At 34.2% G+C, this 21,116-nt stretch overlaps 1 protein-coding gene across 3 annotated transcripts; it reads right to left on the bottom strand.

Moving 5' to 3' along the window:
• Positions 1 to 3,745: 3,745 nt before the first annotated feature.
• LOC145582362 (protein unc-13 homolog) lies at positions 3,746 to 21,092 on the bottom strand. 3 transcript variants are annotated; one of them, XM_081639373.1, is made up of 27 exons: positions 20,712 to 21,081; positions 20,538 to 20,602; positions 18,644 to 18,914; positions 18,341 to 18,407; positions 18,056 to 18,209; positions 16,871 to 17,038; positions 15,829 to 15,921; positions 15,531 to 15,728; positions 15,334 to 15,435; positions 14,607 to 14,825; positions 14,255 to 14,329; positions 13,787 to 13,873; positions 13,521 to 13,706; positions 13,226 to 13,384; positions 12,716 to 12,808; positions 12,137 to 12,208; positions 11,062 to 11,179; positions 9,693 to 9,865; positions 8,749 to 8,833; positions 8,048 to 8,188; positions 7,142 to 7,248; positions 6,829 to 6,906; positions 6,655 to 6,750; positions 5,557 to 5,652; positions 5,272 to 5,455; positions 4,604 to 4,804; positions 3,746 to 4,468 (listed from the first exon to the last, which is right to left on the bottom strand). In XM_081639373.1, exons 1-26 carry the CDS (start codon positions 20,896 to 20,898, stop codon positions 4,659 to 4,661), a joined length of 3,420 nt encoding a protein of 1,139 aa, XP_081495499.1. In that variant the 5' UTR covers positions 20,899 to 21,081; the 3' UTR covers positions 3,746 to 4,468; positions 4,604 to 4,658. The 3 variants fall into 3 exon arrangements, with proteins under 3 accessions (XP_081495499.1, XP_081495491.1, XP_081495505.1); XM_081639365.1 differs by having other exon boundaries at positions 3,747 to 4,428; positions 20,712 to 21,079; XM_081639379.1 differs by lacking the exons at positions 3,746 to 4,468; positions 4,604 to 4,804; positions 5,272 to 5,455 and having other exon boundaries at positions 5,599 to 5,652; positions 6,655 to 6,746; positions 20,712 to 21,092.
• Between the last annotated feature and the right edge of the window lie 24 nt (positions 21,093 to 21,116).

A 21,116-nucleotide genomic window follows, 5' to 3' on the forward strand; every position in this document is an offset into this window, starting at 1 on the left:
CTACGGGAAAGAGACGGTTCAAGAGGGCATGGAGTTGTTAATGTTGCTTGTAAGTTTGTAGGTGAAGTTCCGGTTGCACGTCAACCTTGCAGTGCAGGTGAACGACGTTTGGCGGCTGTTGACACGTGTAAGGCGGTGATTGGTATACCGGTGACAGCGTGGCCAAAGAAAACCAAGTGTAGAAATAAGATGGACAATGTAGCACGTACTTGTTATAAACAATAGACTAGATAACGAGAGTGCATGTCGTTAAACATGTGGGTCAGCAAAAACTTGTATATAAAGAGTCGATTGTACATTTATATTTTATACTCCCTCCGTTTCATATATACTGTTGTAATTTGTAAAGGACATGGTGTGATTGGTGTCTTAGTCATTGTTATAATTAACAAGTTGTTAAAGTCGTTTACAACTTTTTACAAGTTGAAGTCCGTAACTCTTTAGTGATGACTCGGTCATCGTATCTTTTAAAACCGTCCGTTTCATACAAGATTTGCGGCTAATCCGAAGCACTTGGACGGTTGTAACAAAACTTCTCGTTTTCTCAAATTTCTAATGTATTTTTCTTCTCCAGTTTCTTTCCACTGATATGATTGGTTTTATTGTGGATTAAAATGTCAATGTAGATTAAAATGTCAATGTGGAATTATTGGTTGTTGTAGCCCTTGTAGGATACTTGAGTTGTCTTTTTATTTATTTATTTATTTATTTATTTATTTTTGAATTCGATTCCACTTAAACTAACATCATAAGCTAAGAAACACACGCAATATGTGTATGCAATATAAATAATCTATCAAGCTTAATTGTGTATTTTTTTCACAATGTTATCTCCTCAATTTTATTTTAAAAATATTAGTGGGTTTAAGAATTGTTGATTAAAAATAATAATAAAACATGTTATTAAAAAAATATATTGATGATATCATGTAGACTAAATAATAAAATTTGACATGTAGGCTAAATAATAAAATTTGACTTCTTTTAAAAAAATTTAAAAATAAAAGATGAAGGTTTTTTTTTATTTTTTATTTTAAGATGGTAGTTTTTTTTTTATGGATAATGCTTAGATGCAGCCCTTAAGCATTTATTATACTTCTTTTTTTAGTATTAAGTTGGAAATTTATCGACAATTCACGAGTATATCAGTGTAATAAATGTTTATTTATTGTTAATTCTTTTCACTTTTAGCTTCTTATATGCAGCCCTAAAAGCAATTGAGAAGGGTATTTTAGAATAGTGAAACTTATCATCTAAAACCCCCTCTCACTTTATATATAGAATAGGATAGTATAAGATGGGATATAAAAGATCTTTACTTGAAAAGAACACATAGTTAAATGATATTAACAATTTTACATTTTAATTTTTGATGCAACTATCATCAAATGAACCCCTTCTTTTTATCCAAAAAAAAAAAAAAAAAAAGAAAAAACCAAAAAAGGCCATTACTATATTCTTGTATATTTCTTAAATTAGATACTTGGCTACACTAAAAGTTGAAGGAAAATGATGATCTAAGAATAATATTATCTTTCAGCCCTTGCTTATTACTTCCTTCGTTCTTCGTTCTTATATAGATGACTCGTTTCATTTACACTGTGTTTGGATAAAAAAAAAAGGAGGAAAGAAAAGAAGGGGAAGGAGGAGAGGAGGAGGGGAGGGAAGAATGTTGAATTTTCCTTTCAAATCTCTCCATTTTTAGAGAGATCAATTTCCAACAATTTAATCACTCTAATTCTCACCCCTCCAATTCCCTTCTTCCCTCATTTGTTATCCAAATAAAAGAGATTTCATCTCTCCATATCCCTTCCCTTCCTTTCCCTCCATTTCCTTCGATCCAAACACACCGTTAGGTATATTTGTCATTCCATTTCTGTAACAATTAACATTTCTAATCATGAACTCAATGTAAAACTTATAAAAACTAGAGGTAATCATTGACACATCACAAAAAAAACTAACGTAAATTCTGTGAAAAGTCAAATGAGCAATCTTTAAAAAACAAATGGAGTATTAAAGATGTATACGAGTACCTGAGTACTTAATAAGTAGACTAGTGCTATATGATTAACACTGATCACATGACATTTCAAAAAGTAAGTTGCCTAATAATTTGCCTCTTTCATGTCAAATAAATTCCAAGCTACAAGTTTACTAATAATCCAATATTCCAATACTGTTTAGATTTCGGCGGAAACAAAAATGTTCCTGCCTTTCCACAACTTTTCCTTAACTATGGCATGGAAATTGAAAATAATTCATGCACCTTATACCAAGATCAGCAATCAGTACACAAAACATGACCATATGAGCTGTGCGTGAGTAATTAGACATTGACTTCATGTATGACAATAATATTGTGTGCGTGGAAACTATAGTCCATTAATCCTTATGGTATTTTCATAGCTTTCGGCAGTAAGAAGTTTCGAACCCGAGACTATGGTTGTGGACATTGGACAGTATTCACAGTAATGAGAAGAGAATTGACGCAATGTTAGAGTTGGGGTGTTCGCGGTGCGGTTAGGTGCAAACCGCACCAAACCGCAAAAGTGCAGTTTGTAATTTTTTCAACCGGCACTTTTAAAAATTTGCACCTAACCGCAAAAGTGCAGTTTGTAATTTTTTCAACCGGCACTTTTAAAAATATTGCACCAAACCGCATTTTACGATGCGGTTTGGTGCGGTGGGTTTAACCATACTTTATTAAAATTATAATTTTTCTTTTTAAAACATAACTTTTATTTTATTTTATAATTATTAGTTTATAATTTAAATATTAAACTCTTTTTTTTAAAACCTTTAATAAACTAATAGTCAAAGATTAGCTCATATATTTTAATTCTTTTATATATTTTTAATAATAATATAGTATAAAAACCGCAAACCGCATTAAAGTGCGGTTTACGGTGCCGTTTGGTTTAAATATTTGTGGAAACCGCATCAAACTGCGGTTTGGTCATTTTCAAAAACCGCACCGCAATTTTCAAACCGTAAACCGCACCAAACCGTAAAAGTACGGTTTGATTTGCGGTTTGGTGCTGTCTAAATCGCACTCTGTACAACCCTATGTTAGAGTAGTCTTAACAAATTTCATGCTTGATGCATTTTCAAAGGTTTGGTTTACATGGTTTTTACCACCCTTGTAAAGGAAACGACACAACTCGAAGTCCTTAGAGATTCTCTAAAACTCTAGCAATCTCGAAAGATAGGGTAATTCATAACTTGAACTCCAGGCCGTTTAGAGATACGGATAAGGGGATATGAAGAGCTAATGTGATTACAAATTGGAGAAGAAAGTGGGACTAGTGTCATTGTTAACCCTTCTTACATGAATTTTAACATCAAAATTGTTTACATAAAATTTATACCAGAATAATGCAAACCAATCACAAAAACTTGTAGTTGGTATATAACAGATTTACAGGTGTGTTTGTAATTTGTATATGAGCTTCATCACCCCAAACCCAAATTAGATTAAAGTTAACTACAAATAGCAGAAATATATGGGCTAGAAACAGTATCAACATTTTCATCATAATAATGATCTAACCGTTAGACAATTAGCTAGACTCCATGTCATTGACAAATTAGCATCCTGCTGGCTTAATGACATCGGAAGTTTCCTCCAACTCTAATTCATCATAAATAACCACATATGAGTATGACAGTGATATTATCGCAACAGCAACATAGGAAGGTTCTTTTCACCTTCAGCCGCAATCAATGTATATCAACGTAACAATTAATCCAGGCCATAGAGATTTACAATCTAACTGATAACAGATTGGCAATTTGGCATCATTTAAAAAATGTAAAATTTGCGCTATATGAAAACTTTATTACACACATTTATCAAACTAAAACAGACCTAAAAAGATAAACAATACACCAGAAAGAAGCCTTGCAGAACTAACAGAAGCTACATCTAATACCTATCTCAACTGTATCCTCAACCGGTATATGAATAACAGTTTTTGGCAAAATCTACAATAAAAAACAATTGACACAAAAATTGTGGACTCAATTTTTGCTCATATTCTGTATCCGGTATCCGATCTCCTGCTTGTTATTAGCTGATTTTTGCTAATAACTGTTACAACATCACTTTAGAGGGGTTGTAGAAGAAATGAACCCCAATGTTAACACGTCCTATTGATTATCTCAAATTGATCAACCTCAGGACATTATACACAAAATCTTCACCAACTAACTATAGCAAGACTTGATAACCTTAAATCGTCTCATCTTGCAACTAAGCTATACTGAACCTCGTCTTTGTTCCAGCAAGATTGGAGTTTTCACACCATTTGTCAAAGATACAATCAAGTTGCATCAAGCTGCTCCTCGTTGGAAGTTATTGGCAGTCACTCACATAGGATATATAAGACAGACAGCCACTGTTTGCAAAGAAGCGAAGCATGTACTCTGAGGAGAAATAAAGGAAAAGAGACTTTGTGTCACAATACTGCCTAAACATAAAAATGATTCCAGTTAGTCCAACTAAGAAAGGAAATACACTTTTAGGAATAATAATTTTGTTTATTACTTCTCCCGTCACATACACCCATAAACTATACACCAACAAAAAACCAAATATTACCTTAAGCCCAAAATATCATAATGTATACCCCTCAGCATCAAAGCCGGACCTTCTCTCACCATGCTTCTTGGAATTTCTTCTTCAATGATTTGAAGCTACTATGTCCTGTTTCTGGAAACCGAAATGATGCACTTCTTTTTAGCAGATCTGAAAATATGGCTGAACTTGATGTAGATTCATTTTTAGGATTTTCTTCGTATTCTGCATACAACATACAGTGACAATCAGTCAGCGTACCTCTCTTAAGAGTTTACGAACCGAAACCATAACGATAGACAGTCATTGAAATATGAATGTAGTAAATAAAAGGCAAATAACACTATAACAATGAGACCATCAAGAGCAAAGAGAAAAATTCAATTACGTAGTTTAAAAAGAAAAAAAAAATCCTCAGTAAGGAGGAAAGCAAAGAAACCAGAGCAGCGCTAGAGAAATATTTTATGTACAATGACCTTTTCCTGTCATACTAATCCACACACAGCGAGGAGACTGCTTGTGACCATTGCACACTAACGTGGTCAAGAAGGGAAAAGAATGCTTCCTGGCAACAACCAACTGATCTCATTCCACCCATTTACTAGTAGCTTAAACCAACTATAACTGTAATTATCAATATCCTAGATTATGCTTATATATTCTAATTCATACAGAGTACAAGAGAGAGTCACCTGAGGATGGTGGGAGCCGGTACTGCCTCTTAAGAAACTTTGAAGCTTCTGTGTCCTTTTTGTGACATAATATTCGTATCAAAGTATTAGCATCATCCAGTGATCTACGACTGTGATCACCTGACTGAACCCTAGTTGAGATGTGCTCACTTGCATTCATTAGCATTTGGATAACGCTACTAGTCTGCAAAGGATCAAGAATGGGCAAGAAGAAACAACTTGAGTATTAATTTTTTAAGCAACTCAACCAACATGTACCTCAAATTCTCAAGACCACCATCAAACCTGAAGGGAAAACAAGCTTAACACTTGATGAGCAAACTTCGCTGCTCGATCTACTGTAGAACGAGGAAGACCTTCTCCTTCAGCCACAAAGAAATCCTACAAAACGGAACATATGTCATATCAAACGTCCAAGCAAGCAAAATTAAACCCCCAATTCCCCTGGGTTCAAAGAGGAAAAACAAAGATTAAGCAGCTAAAAGACAAATGCACACATCTATTTCTGTTGCATCTCCTCCTATGTTACTCATACTATTCATTTAACCTCAAGTACCCATGTAAGACCCTTGACCCTCGGACAGGGATACAACACTTGGCCACTTCAATTTGGTTCAACATCATGGAAAAAGATAACAAAATAGCAGAGTCGGACATGTCTTTAGACATGTACCCGAGTCGGACATGGGTATTGGGTATCCAAGTCCAAGTCCGAGTAATATAGATCTCTACCTACTTTCTTCTAGACAATTAAAAAGATATGTAGTCTGCTTCAGAATTTCACTGCCACTAAGGGCCTGTTCTCATTGACTGAACTCAGCTGAACTGAACTGAACTGAATTGAGCTGAGCTGAACTGAACTGAAATGAATATTTTATAAGAGAAGGAAATTAGGAGCTGAATTGAACTGAACTGAGCTTAACTGAACTGAACTGAAATGAATATTTTAGAAGAGAAGGAAATTAGGAGCTAAACTGAACTGAAGTGAGCTGAACTGAGCTGAGCTGAACTGAACTGAAATTCAACGTAAGAAAACAGGCCCTAAGTCTCTTTCGTAATTGTAGATAATTGTTAAAATAAAACACTAGTCACAAATTAGCAATAAACAATACATCTTTCATTATACTGCTTAATTGGGCCATTTAATAAGAGAAATTATGTGATAAGATCCCATTAACTACCCTGCTTCCCCCCCCCCCCCCCACCCACCCAAAACACACATACACAGAATCACAGAGAGGAAAAAAAATCTGAGAAGAAGCTGTTCAATTGCAACAGAAAAGGAGATATTAAACCACCCCCCCCCCCCCCCCCCAAATTCTAAAAAAAATTTAAAAGAAAACTGAGAAAATTGGACCAACTAGAAAAAGAGACATCAAATACCTGTAGTGCTCTCAAATCATCCTCCATCAATATGATATCTGAATCAGAAAATGCACGTGAAGGTCCTCCATCTAACAATACCCAAAGGTAACCTTCCTGAACAAAGCAAGAAAAATCAGAAGCATGAAAAACAAGGAGAATAGATACCAGAGCTAATAGAGCTTCAGAGCATACCAATGATGCATGAAATATACTGGAAATCACAGGATCCCTGACGGTGTCATCAACTGATCCACATATTTGGTTCAGCACCTACATCAATGCATCTCATATTGTAAGCTGTAACTATCACTCAAGCATACAATTGATTGATCAAATTAACAACTGAATAGTACTCAACATGAAATGCAAATTGTTACTCCGTAACTGAGTAAAAATGCTTCATCAGTGCATTTCATAACCTTTATTCAGTTGGAGGCTCTTGGAGCAGAATATAGGCTTGCACGTAAAGAAAGAAAAAGAAATAAAAAATTGCTCAATTACTTACAGAATCAACACTGGGAAGCACAGAATCCATACGAGCTTTTTCAACACCACCACGATATAATTGGAAAAGGAATTCCTCTCTAAGGTCCCAGAATACAGCTTTTGTTCCTGCATAACCAATAAATGTGTGTTAATTGAACATGAAAACTGAGGTCAGCAACAGCACAATTTCTAGTCACTGCTAACATTACGAAATGTAATATGAAGAAATTTTATTGTAGGATTATATACAAAGTAATCATAAAGCTCTTTTGCAACATACAAAAGCATCAGTCACTTAAATTACAAAAGGCAACGTAACCCCCCCCCCCCCCCCCCCAAAAAAAAAAAGTATGAATAACAGGCAATGCGCATACTATTTCAAAGTAGGACTTTATTTTCTTTTAATAGTTTATTAAGTATCAATCATCTTTAAAAGTAAAACTCCATTTCCATTATATTTTTTCAAGGTTTTGTGACAAGTAATACAGAAAGACAGTTCTAAATAAAAAAAAATAGTAATTCAGTGGTGTTTTGAATGAATGAATGAATGATAGATTATATAAAGTTATATACTAAGGAGTGGAAGCAGAAGTTCTCAATCATGATGTGACAGAAGGGATGTAAATATTGACAATTCTGGGTCAAGTGAAAGTTATGGTATATTGTTAACATGGAGGTTAAGCTAATAAGGCGTTAACTGGTTAGGTGATATTAGATAACAGAAGTAAACATCAATTGCTCATTAGGGCACTGGGTAATTTTATTTGTAAACCGCTAGGTATATAGTATATAGTGCATTAGTAAAAATTCGGATCGTAGGCTTAAAACGTTAGGGGCACCTCGTCAAATAAATCATTACAAAAATCATGCAACTATGAAAGTTTATTACCATTTAAGACATAACTTTTAAGAGTTTATATCTCACCCGTGAAGTCAATATGTTTGGCAATAGCATCTGTGATACTGGTTCTAATACCATCAAATGTTGTCGCAAATAATTCATCAATTGATTCTTCACTCATAGTTCTCTCCAAGATTTCAGGAGTTTCTTCTTCTACAATGTTAACTGCGCAATACACATAGAAAGTTCCATAATATGAAAATAGCATAAGCTACAAGGGTTTTATTAGTGAATCAACTAAAAAATAAAAACAATGTGGGTCCATCAACTACAACATTATGATATCCAGCAAGCCAGCTATATAACAAGTTTCAGTCCCAGTCTTCTCCTCTAAATATATGGCCTTTAAACCATTGTACTTCTTATCCCACCATTTAATCTGAGCATAATCTTTAGTTTCTAGAAGTCTCTTCACGTGTGAAACAACAATAATAAAGATTAAAAATGTTTTATGTTCTTTGGATTTCACCGATATAGCACTCAGCCAGTCAGCCTTAAGCCTCTAGAGTCAGTTGGCACAATACAAGTGAGCACCATGTGATTCAAAAAGTCAAAACCTGAATTCCATACTTATAAGACAGCCCAAACCCACCCCCGTCCTCACCTTCCTCCATCCCCCCTCTCTGTTCACCAGGCAGAGTGGCTCCAAATTAAAAGACTTAGACATGTATTATTAAAGCAAAAGGTATCAATAAAAAAATAACAAGAGATGTCCAAGCGCTTACACCATCTTCGCTTCACAGCTGGTCTGACAAGTCCCCATGACTTCCTCATGCCATCTTCCAATATAACAATTTGATTTCTGATATACTGTACACGGATATGGAAAACATCTTAATAAAGGCAATGTAGTATAAAAATTGATAACAGAAGTGTAAGTCCTGAAGGAAACAGGAATTCAAGTAACAAATATGAAAATGAACAGTATTAACAGTAGAAAAGTCAGTGATGAAACAAGCAAACAACTCAAAAACAAAATATTCAACAGCTAACATGATAAAGAACTAAATCAAAGCTTTTTTGGATCATAGAACAGAGCCATAATCCCCTCCAAATTTCAGTGTGAATATCTGGAATAGAAACAAGAGTAAAAAAATGTAACACAACTACAAGCAGATATTTTCCATTCATATTGCTTAGTTTCTCCTACGTTATAAATTGCGGTGAAGTTGAGGAAAGTCTACACTCTACAGTCAAATACCTCTTCACTCACTAAATTGAATAGAAACTGAGACAACAATATAACCAGCTTTCTATAGTTGAATTGAATAGAAATATGAGAAATAATCCAATAAGTGGAGCTAAACATTTACTAGAGATCTAGTATCAAATATCATGCAAGTTTATATTGATACATTCAACCGTTGTAGATCATCGTAAAATACCAAAACATAATAAGCAAAAAATAGCACATAAAAAGTGATACCAGACTCAAAAGTATAAAACGAACTTTTGTGAAACTCTCTTAGTTTCTTATATTCCATATATTAAAATTGAAAAATGCTTTTAAAATATGACTTATAATCTTCACCAAATAATTTATGCCTGCTATTTTTTTTTTTTTTTTTTTTTACGTTATTATTATTATTATTTTAACTGGGGGAGGGAGGAGGGGGGGGGGGGGGGAGTGAGGGAGAGGGTGGGAATTGGGAAGTAGGATGAAACTCACTTGAAGAGTATTCAGTCTGATACAGAGCTTGGGTAAGGTCAACTGATTCAGGGTAGTAATAGTATTATCATCCAAGATCTTGAGCTCAACCATCTTTTTTCTAGGGATGGTAACCAAAGATTCCTCATACCGTGTCAGTGATGGAGTTGATGGATAAAGGTGGCTCTTCTCAACTGCATAATATCACAGCCAAATCTCAATGATGGAAGAGAGAAGAATCAGCTAATAAAATGGAAATCATCAAGCAAAACAAGACAGATGAAATAAGAATGAACAAAGTCAGCGAAAAAAAAAAACAATTAGAAAGAACGGTGGTCAACAATACAATCAGAGATATAAACTAAAACTTAAAACCATTTTCCTCTATTAAAATATAAGGTCCCTGTGTTTTATAGATCAAGATTTAACCTAATTTCCCTTAAAACATATTGAATCTTACATAAATTTAATTGTACTCCCTCTGTTTTTAAATAGTTGCTCCATTTCTCCATGCACGGAATTTTAGGAGAAATTGGAGAAAAAAATATATATAGAGGTAGTGGGGTAGGTGGAAGAATAAAAAATTGTAAAAAGCAAAAGTAGTTTGAAAGAATTAGAGGAGAGAGAATATGAAATTAGTAAAATATGATTTATGTTAGGTCCATTAGTTGAGAGAAATGAATTAAATATTGTAAAAGCTTTCCAAATAAGGAAATGGAGCAAGTATTTAAAAACGGAGGGAGTATATTTCAATATTTGCATTATATTGTACTCTCTTCTTCTTCTGCTGCTTAAACGCCTTAATCACATAAGTGGGGTCGGTTACATGAACCAATATGAGGATTTAATAGGAGGTCACCCATCCTAGTACTACTCTCAATTACTGTAGCACATGTCAAGCAATGTGACAAAGTTTTACACCGGCTGTCAACCATAACCCTTCTCCTTTATCCAGGCTGTGGGGAACCTACGGTAGAGTTGTATTATATCGTACTCTACTTCCTAATATTTCTCTCCACCATTTCATCGATACAATCAGAGAATTTAACAGTTAAATGTTAAACCGTTAAAGATTAACCTTGAAGGATGTGAGTGCCTTCTATTAAAACTTCTGGATAGTGTCCAAATTTTCTCAAAGGCATGACTTATCAGTTATGACCTAAATCAAGTGCAACATATCATGTTTGGCATCACTTCAGATCCTTCAACCAGAAGTAAAAAAGAAAGTTCCAGCATGTTTTTATCATACAAAAAAAAAAAAAAAAAAAAAAAAACCGATTTAAAGAGCACATTATAAAGCACTAAATAATAAGGAAAAAACAAACTGCAAAAGCATTGTCTACAAGTTACTAATTGCAGCCTAACAGGCATATTCTTCTGCAAGTATTACCTAATTGGCAACCCATTTTGGACAAATAAGAATCCAAGCTGTGGATGATTAGAGAAAGTAAAGCTTGTAAATGTGTGATATTCACAGGAAGATTCAACCCAAAGAACTGATCCACCGTCTGAAAATATCAAAAACAAAGATTTAGTAACATAGGGACGAGATTATAAACCATATAAAACAGAACATAAAAAGACAAGGGGACTAGAAATTTACACAGGCACACTGATACAAAAACAAAATGGAAACCTTGTCTGGTTAGTCACTAGGAAGCTTTTTTGAGATATCTTGAATCCACCCTACTTTTTATGTGTATAAACTTCTTAGTTATTACTCTCTACACACTTGAAAGTTTGACTCACTTTCCGTTTTAGGTTGTTTCATACTTCCTTTGTTTTCTCTTACTTGACACGCACATTTAGGAAGAGATTAGATAATGTAAATGGACAAATTAATCAAAGAAATTTACACATATAATGTCCAACCCTTCCCTAATCTCGGTGTTAAAATTATGTTGATTTTCTTTACCTTCTCTATTCACCTCCTTAAAGTGCGTGCCTTAAAGTTGTGTTGCAAGTAAAAGAAAACGGAGGAAGCATATTTTAGCTCACTTTTAATTTATTATATTTTATTCAACTCCATATTACCACCTAGTCCACCTTACCCCTACAAAAAAAAAATAACCCACTCAACTTTTACTCCATCTCTCTTCTCTTGATCCATCTTTTTCTTACACCCGCTCACTTTTCCATAGAAACAACTAAACAAGAACGTAAAACAACTGAGTGGAACTTTAGGGAATGGAGGGAGCAGTTCCTAAAAATTCAAGTCAAGGGAATCTAATTTTGCAGCAGTATAGCTTTTATAAGCTCTGTCTTGTTATTCAATATGTTAAAACTACTGTGCTAGTATACACTGGACAACATCAATTAACAGAAGAATTGTGGCCCCGAAATCGTGGAAGGCCTTGTTGAAATATTCACAGGTCTTCTTCCTAAATTCTATATTTGCTTCATTGTGAAGCTTAAACAAGATTTCACAAAAGTAATCAAATTAAAAAATATCCAGACAGATTTACCTCCTCAATCATCCTAAATACTTCAACAACAGATCCTGCATGTTTCTTTTGAGATGTCAAAGGTTCCCACAACTGCAAAAATCGAAAAGTCAATTTACTTGAGGAAAAAACCTCTAGTTCTTGCACTTCAATAGATGCAGCTCACATAATAAACACAGCCTAATCATATCAGTCAAAATAGATCTATAGATAGAACATCTTTCATGGTTTTACAAAATCGTAGTAACAGATGAAACATAATATATTCAGCAATAAGATATCATATCTAGAATTATTATTATTATTATTTTTTTTTCAAATCCTACCACAATTATTGGCTTATAGATTTCCATATTGATACAGCAATGAGCAATAACATCCACCCCTGTTGGCAAATCCAATGGAGGTCCAATAGTGCGCACTTTTTTCATAGACCAGGTAAAATAGTTGAGAGGTTGCTTCTCAAAGACTCAGAATGAAACATTGCACAAATAAAAGCAAGGGTAATGAAAAAAGAAAAAGGTACACATGATGCATAACTACATTACACCCAATTCAATAGTATCTCATTGAAATTACACATATAAGTTAGATACGAACCTCAAGATCAAAGACACGGGCAATCCAGTCCAGTATATATGCATGTTGAGATATTGACCAATCAAGAATAAGTGAAGCAGAGACATCTCCAATCTGCCAAATTAAATGAAATTTATAAGATACTTTTCCTCCAATAATTTTAAGTAATCAATAACTTAAAGAACAGGTCCTATTTAATTCCTATTACGCCCATCTCTTTCAGTTTTGCAGACGTACAAGAAATTGGCATCTAAAAAGAGTCGATGTTTACTGCCAACCAGGAAACCCACAGGATACAGAAGTATCTATAATGGAATGCAATTAGATGGCTAGCTCCAATACTCCAAACAGATATAAGGTACTCCTCCATATATGATATAACTAGAATGCGCTTAGCCTTAGAGGAATTCAAGATGAAATAAACAATTGGTTGAGAAGGGAAGGGAAAGGATCACCGGAGCATAGATTCTATATGCATTAAAACAGCAATCTATGGGATTCCTGTACCAAAGATTACACAAGTACCCTCACCTGAAAATGATCCAAATCAACTTTGAAAGGCTGATGTAAGCTATTCCCATTAAAGCTGAAAGAATAGAGTTGAGTCAGCTCCCGATCCAGCATATGAGCAGCAGAAAGAACCAATTTGACATCTTGAGAGAGACTCGATATGCCCTGAATAAATGGTCTCTATTTATCGGAGAGGAGGGGGGGGGGGGGGGGGGGGGGAACGAACCAGTCAGATTACATAAAAATATACAAAAAAGATAAACTAATACTATTAATTATATAACTATTAATTATAAATTATAATAACATAAAATACCAATCTTTCCCAAAAGTGTTGATGTAATAGTGTGGCTGAAATCATCCCAGCTTCAGGACACCACAAATGTAATACAGGGCTAAAAACAGAAAATTCTTTCTCAGCAACCAATTTTACAGCATTTGCAAGTAATGCCAACGGATGCATCCTCTCTATATCTGATTTGAGATCCAAACCATCAAGAACCTATTTTAAAAATAAGTTTTTTAAAAAAGTTAGCCAAGAACGACAAATTGACATAAATAGATAATTCAATTCAGACTCACTAGCATGTATGCTGCTTGAACAGAGCTCTCCACATACATCTTTATTTGTCTGGATGCATCTTTTTTGGAACCATCTGTTTTAGTCAACTGCATAGTGAAATAAAGGAGAAGAAGACGTGAAATTAGAACGGTGATTTCAGAATATAATACCAGCTAAATAGTATGAGAAGACTTATCATGGATAAACGCATTATAAACTTGTTTCTAGCATGAAAATTTTCTTTAAACGACAATTAGAAAAATAATTAAATCAGAGATTTATTGTATCAAACATAATGCTCTTAAAAACCAGTATTAAAATCGCTGGTGTTAATATTTTCTTGGGGGAAAAAAGGCAATTACAGACAGCTGCATATCAAATAGATCTATGTAGAGAAGAAGCATATAAATTTTAAGCAAGAAGAACTTAAGAATTCCGACATGTTTTAAAATAAATAAAAAATTAACAACAATTGATCCATAACTAACCTTGCCAAATTCATTAAGATCAAAGACTGCAGTTGCCATTGCAAAGGTCAATATCCTCTTAAACTTGGATGGTTTCTGCAAAGTTAGCTTAATGTTAGGATAAAAAAAAGATTTGAAAGGTGATGGCACCAATACATGTTAAATTACTCAGGTCAAAGCACCAAACATAAAACAGAAATCATATATCGGCAACAGTGGCTATGACATAGAAGAAGTCTGTAATTTTAACAGTAAAAAACAAACAAATTAGCATTCAAGGGCACAATACCTGGTTAGCGTATAAATACAACACATATCCATCTAGTATGACTCCAAAACTATACTGGAATTACACTGATACCAAATAACTAACCTGACTAAAATGCCTATGATAGTCTTGTAGTTTCCCCTCACACCAAATATGCATGGAGAGCAATATAGCTGGAACCAAATTTAGTCGAACAACACTATCTCGCCATTCAGTTGTACATAACAAACATTCCCCTTCTTCATACAGAAATTCAGCAGCTTGGACATTCTGTATTTGGATAGTTGTGTACTCTAGCAGATCTTCCTTATCTGTTTGAACATACTACATAAGATAAAAGGTTAAGAAAAATAAATTTATTTCATATCTAAGGGAAGAACAAACTCAATGAAGTTTTTTAAAAGGCAGACGAAAAAACTTCTCTCAGGACATGCTGTGCTTAGTGTGTAAGCAATGTCAATACAGTTCTTTAAAGGATGTATAAGAAAACTTGCCAGAATATGGAGTATATTATCAAGCAGAATTCTACAGCAATAAGAGATAAAATGCAAAAGTTACCAGGTTAAACAACTAAAATTGTTCTTACAAGAATTCTTTGGCTCCCCTAGAGATTTTCTCCAAGATTAACCATTGCCTCACCCACTCTACTTCCCATTCTAGAATCGGTTATTTACATTACAAGAGAGTTTTACAATACAAATAAATGAGATGGACTTCAAGAAACATCTATGACTTAGGTTCTAGATTGCCATTAAGAAGTATGAGAATTCTGAACAGCTCAGAATACATCAAACACAATAAAAAAATCGAAGCAAAAATGATAGTAAAATACCTGCTTAAAGAGAACCCAACTATACAATGCATCATGAATAATCTGAGTGATCCCAAGAGTAGACCAGGTCAGTTTGATGAGTTTCAGAATTTCATTCGCCTCCTGTATATGTTTATCACAGGGACTTTACTTCTCATTGTAATACTTAACAGACAACTCTATAAGAAAAGCCAGAAAATTAAAATGTGAGCAGATACCGCTAAAATTTGTCCTTCTTCAAGAATGTCAAACACTGAAGAAAGCAGTTTCTCATAAAGCCGGACTTTCAAGTGGTGACCGCCAGGCAAGTCGCTTCTTTCTTCTCCATATCCTGGCTTATGGAAGATTTTCGAAGCAGAATTACTGATAGAATGTAGAATCTCAGCTCGTTCACTGGGCGACATCATATCCCATTCCTGAATAAGACAAAGTACTCCCATTAACTACTTGGATATGAAAATTGCTGAAAGCCTGAAATCAACCAAAGAACGATAGATAACTGATCAAAATCCATACCCTTGCATTTCTTATCTTTCCAATAGAATATTTTATGGTAGTATATTCCTCCGTCAAATGACCAAGGCAACAGAGTTCTTCCATGATATTTGCCTGTGACAAAAGAGTTGCTCAGGAAGTTGCAATCCTAAACTTATTTAAAATATAATCTAACCAAGTATTCTAATTTTCTAATTTATCAATTAAAAATGTCAGGTAGGCAGGATGTTTGGGTGGAGCCTAAGGCTTAAAAAGGCCGTCCTTAAAATTCTAGCAGTTTAAGTTTATTATAATAAATCCTACCGAAAAATAAGAGGAGCATTTGCCACCAACTCTCAATGCATACAGGCAAACGGCAACAAAGCTTAACATGGACCAACAAAGACAATTCCTCATCAAACCATGCAAGAACGTGGATAGTAATTTCTGGTTCTTCATGCTCATTTGAAATAAGAGAAACTATAACCAACAAAGTCTAGGTTTACAGCATTCACGTAAGTTAATATTCAAAGCGTAACTTTCTTTCTTTTTTTTCCCCTTGTTTTGGATAAGAGAAATAACATTACAAAAGAAGATAATGAAGAATTACAAAGAAGTGGACCAGAAGTCCACCAGAAAAAGAGCTCCTATCTTGCAATACATCAGTAATTGTATATGCCAAGAATTGCTCCATGAACAGGAGTCAAATGACAAGCTAAATACACCAAATCAATCCAAAAAAGAAACCAGATAACTAAAAGGAGGCTCCCAACCTCAAAAGCTCCTGGTTCCTTTCCACCCAAAGCACCTACTTAATAGCAAACAGGCAACCTAACTCTATACTTTATGCCCCTTTCAACTTCCAAGTTCATATGCTGGAGTTGTAAATGGTCCAAAACAGTACAAGGGCATCCCTATGAATCCCTACCAAACCAGATATGATTTCTTTCTCAAGATCAGTTTATTGTCAGTATCAAAACATAATTCATTATTCACTATATAGCCATGTTAACAAATAGAATGCCCACTAACATAAATCTTTAAAACCAGAGAGTTGCAAGCATACACTTCTTATACCCTTTACCTGTCTATTTTTCCATTGAACATAAGATTTTTCATTTGAAAAATTTGATCTTGTAATGCTCTTAATAAGGCCCAGTACAATTTGCAGAACATCAAATTGTGAAGATGATGACCTTGAAGCGCATCGCGTCAAGCATTGCCTGATGCATAAATCCATTGCTTCAGAAACCTAGTAAATCTTTCATCAATCAGAGATGGATAACAGCAAAGGGTTTTATTATTATTAAAATTACTTACCTAATTTGTACCATACTTGACATACTATACAGGAAAACAGAATGAGAAACATATTACATGCTGTAATTAATGAAGAACAGATCAAAGTCTAGGCACTGAGTTTTGTCAAAAGAACACAAAGAATATGAATACACAGACTACACATCAAAGTCACCAACACTATCAAAGATACTGCATTTATCAAGCATAAAATACTCGATATTCTATCAAGAAAAATTAAAAAGGGAAATATCAAAATTAAAGCAAAATTACAAATAAATCATCTACACTAAGAGCACAATTTTTCTACTTGATCAATACATGTGCATTGTGATAAATAAATGAATACATTCACAATATAAATAAAGAGATAATTTGTTGAAACTAATAGATGGCACTTTTTAAAACAACTACTCCCGTTCTTTATTTTCAACCCACTTTTCATTTACATCTACTCTTTTAAATGTCTTAGCACATCACTTACTCCTCAGTCTTTCTATCTCCTCCAATAAGTAAAAGTACCATACATAGATGGTCTCTCCCTCCTCTTCTACTTGATCTTTTTGTCTACAGTTATTATAGAGAACCAGAAATAACGAATGGAGTACCCTTTAAAATTAATTATGCAGCACCAACTGTTAAATTAACCTAGTGAAAAAGAAAAAATTGACCCACCCTTAAATACTTTATGACTTAGAACTAGCTACTTCCTCATTACTTTTCTTCTCTCTCTCTCACGAATCCCAGGGTAAACCACTAATTCTGTCTAAAGGGCTTAGCCTAACACACACTCACAACTTAATTTGCCATCTTTTAGTCTTTGTTAAAGAAGAATTGTGGATGATTTATATGTGTTATATGCATGAGAGCAATTAATTCAACACAATTGATGAAAACTCATAAAAATTAAGAATTCAAGTACAAGCTACAAAAGCTAATAAGTCAAAAGAAAATATGTAGAGAAACTTGCCTCCATTTGAGTGCGTATGGTATTAAGTAGTTCCAAATTTCTATCTTGATACTGAGCTTGCAAAACCACCTCTCTACTCTTTTTTCCTTTCAAACCTGCTAGAAGTTTAGAAGACTTTTCCTTTTTTCGATCTTGTTCACATATAACTTCAATCCTAAAACATGTAAACAACAGTATTAATGTCATTACTACTAAATTAAGGCAAAGGTTGTATACGAAAGAACCAGCTCCGCTGATAATACAGCAAATAAAAGTTTTTACACAAAAGCAAGGGGAAATGTATACCTAGAAAAGGCTAAGGATGCCACCAGTACTCCATAAGCTGATTCCCGCAAATCATCCTCAGACAATCCTTCAGAAACCCTAGAACTAAATATGAGTTGTCTAAAAAACAGAAATCCAAGACTTCAAATTCTAAAGGAAAGGAGCCAATATTCATAATGTATAATCAGATTAACCCAAACAATACATTATCAAATCCAATATAGTTTATGAAAATAGAATGCTTTAATGAGTTATCATTTTGCAAATTTGAGCCTTATATAGGCAAATATTAAGGAACAATATAAATGTATGACAGCACCACACCTGTTTGTAAGTGAGGTAATCCTAAAAGAGGAACAACACCACTCTCAGAAGACTTTGAGGGTCTAGTCATTACATTTCCAACCTTGAACCCATTTTCGTCTTTTCTTGAAGCAACCTTGTGATTAGATATTCGTCCTGCTTGGATTGATGACTTTGGTGCGACATTATTTTTCTCACTAGCACCAGCTGGAGGAGGCCGACGTTTAGGAGGTGATATAGATAGCTGGGATTTTGTGAGGGTATAAAAAGAATTCCCTGATTGAGAATAGATCTGCTGGGAATTTATTCAACAGAAACATCTATAAGTTAATCATTGTGAGTTTGGGGGCAAAATTTACATTGAAAGCACCAATTTTGAAGATTCACCTAGATGAAAGAAACAATCTTAAAGAGCATAACAAGAGTATATCAGTCGGGCACTTTAAAAACCAACATTCCAATGACCAATAGATTTAAATTTCGTCCCCTTCTAGTAAAAATGAGAAATTTCTCTCAAAACAACCAATTTTGAGTACTTATATTCTGTATCCCATAGAATAATATCTAATACTTCCAGTGTTTTATTCTCTGTTCCATTTTTACTGTGCATGTTAGTCAAGAAACAACTTTTACCCTTATATTGTTAATTGTCAATTAGTAAAATTACAAAAAAATTAGAGAAGTTCATATATTGAAACTATATATTGAGACAAACCTAACAAGATCCAAATTGACTATGTATATCTTTACAAATAAATAACCAATCATGGTCAAAGTGAAGTATGTAAGTCATGCATGTCGTCATGTTGTGGTATCTTAAGTCTTAACGTATTTTTCTTCAAATTGAGTCACTTAGAAGTTTGCCAGAGCTGAGAGACTATCTCTGGTGGCCACTGAACCATGGACGGAGTCTATTCCCTTAAGATCATCTCATTATCGAATCTATTGGTATCAGCTCTTTGGCTCTCTTAGGATATTCATCTACCCCATTATTGTTTTGGTATCAGTTATGCCTGTGCTCACTGAGCTAGGGGATCTCCTATACCTGATTATTCTTACCCATTTTCTGCTCTGCTGTTACTTAAAGGAACTCACTGCTTGTATACCTCAATTGTTTCATTCTTCTGTATGAGTACTTTTTAAGGTTTTATCAAACTTCTGCTACAATATATTTTTAATTCTGTCATACTTCATAGTTCATAAGTACCCTTCTCTTTCATATATTAGGTTGAAGAGCACTGATGCAGGAGCTCAGAAGTCAGAAGTCAGAAGTCAGAAGTCTGAGAAATTGATTATGCTTATCAATCAATTGATTATGTTATATCTCTCACTTGCCATCCTAATTCCTACTAAGTACTAACCTACTAACCTAGTAGTCTTTCATTATCAATAGACCAGATCGTGGCCTACTCGTGTGGTTGTTTTGGGGTTAAGGTAGGAATAGACAGCATTCTACTTGTGCTACCACTAGGGTTCTGAGTCTTACGACAATGTCGGAGAAAAGTGTGTCATTGCCTTGTAAAGTTGTAATAGGTTAGGTATGGAGTTGTGCACTTATGAATTGCAACTAACATCTACAACAACTATCTACAATAAAGACGACGTATCTTTCAGTAAAACAATCCCTTGTACAATCGCGGTTCAGCATACCATAAACAACGAAAAGTCCAGAATAGTAAATACAATCCCTTGTACCTTTCATATCAGTATGCAGTATCTGACCAGATAAATGGTGTACAGACAAACAATGAAAAAACAATCACAATCAAAAACACCCAGCAAAAAATAACACAAACAAATTGACTAATTAACAATTTTCACTATCATAAATCAAAACTATAACATCATTTTCCATGTCATTCATTATAAAACAATCAAATGGTTCAAAATTAAAATAAAAATTAAAATCCTATACCATTGTCGGGTACTCTAACTCGTGATAATAACTATTTGTCGCTTCAGCAACATCCAAAACACCACCTACAAAACCAAATTAAATAAAAATCGACCAATTAACGCTTAAATTCAATAACAACAACAAAAAATGCAAAAATTCAAAATTTAAAAAAAAAACGAATAAAAGACAAACCAGAGTTGATGCAATTGAGAACATAATCAGCACTGAGAGTATCAAGGTTGATGTCGGAGAGAGAAAGTGTGGGACCAGAAGAAGTACGAACTTGTTTGATTAAATTTGATGATGAAATTATGAATTCAAGCAGTTTCTGACGATCACGCCGATAACGCTCCAACATGATTGATGAATTTTCCTCCATTTTCTCAAAATTTCATCAGAATTTTTCAGAGAAGATGAACTGAGCCGTGACTCGGTGGTGGAGCTTAGCCAGGGGAGTGAAGAAGGCGTGCGACACGCTTTTGACGAGTTCTGTTGTTGTTGTTGTTGTTGTTGTTACAAAAGCATTGAAACAAAAACAGAAGGCTTTATTGTGTTATGTTATGTTGTTACAAAAGCATTGAACTTAATTGGCTTTGG

The sequence above is a fragment of the Chenopodium album genome, chromosome 2 (assembly GCF_948465745.1).
Source record: "Chenopodium album chromosome 2, dcCheAlbu1.1, whole genome shotgun sequence".
NCBI classification, from domain to species: Eukaryota; Viridiplantae; Streptophyta; class Magnoliopsida; order Caryophyllales; family Amaranthaceae; genus Chenopodium; species Chenopodium album.

Excerpts from the sequence above, each read along its gene's own strand:
- LOC145582362 (XM_081639373.1), bottom strand. The coding sequence starts at position 20,898 with ATGGAGGAAAATTCATCAATCATGTTGGAGCGTTATCGGCGTGATCGT. Across the intron at positions 14,330-14,606 it reads ATCATAGGCATTTTAGTCAG|AAACCATCCAAGTTTAAGAG; the intron begins GTTAGTTATTTG and ends CTAACTTTGCAG. Across the intron at positions 6,751-6,828 it reads GTATATTTCATGCATCATTG|GAAGGTTACCTTTGGGTATT; the intron begins GTATGCTCTGAA and ends TGCTTTGTTCAG.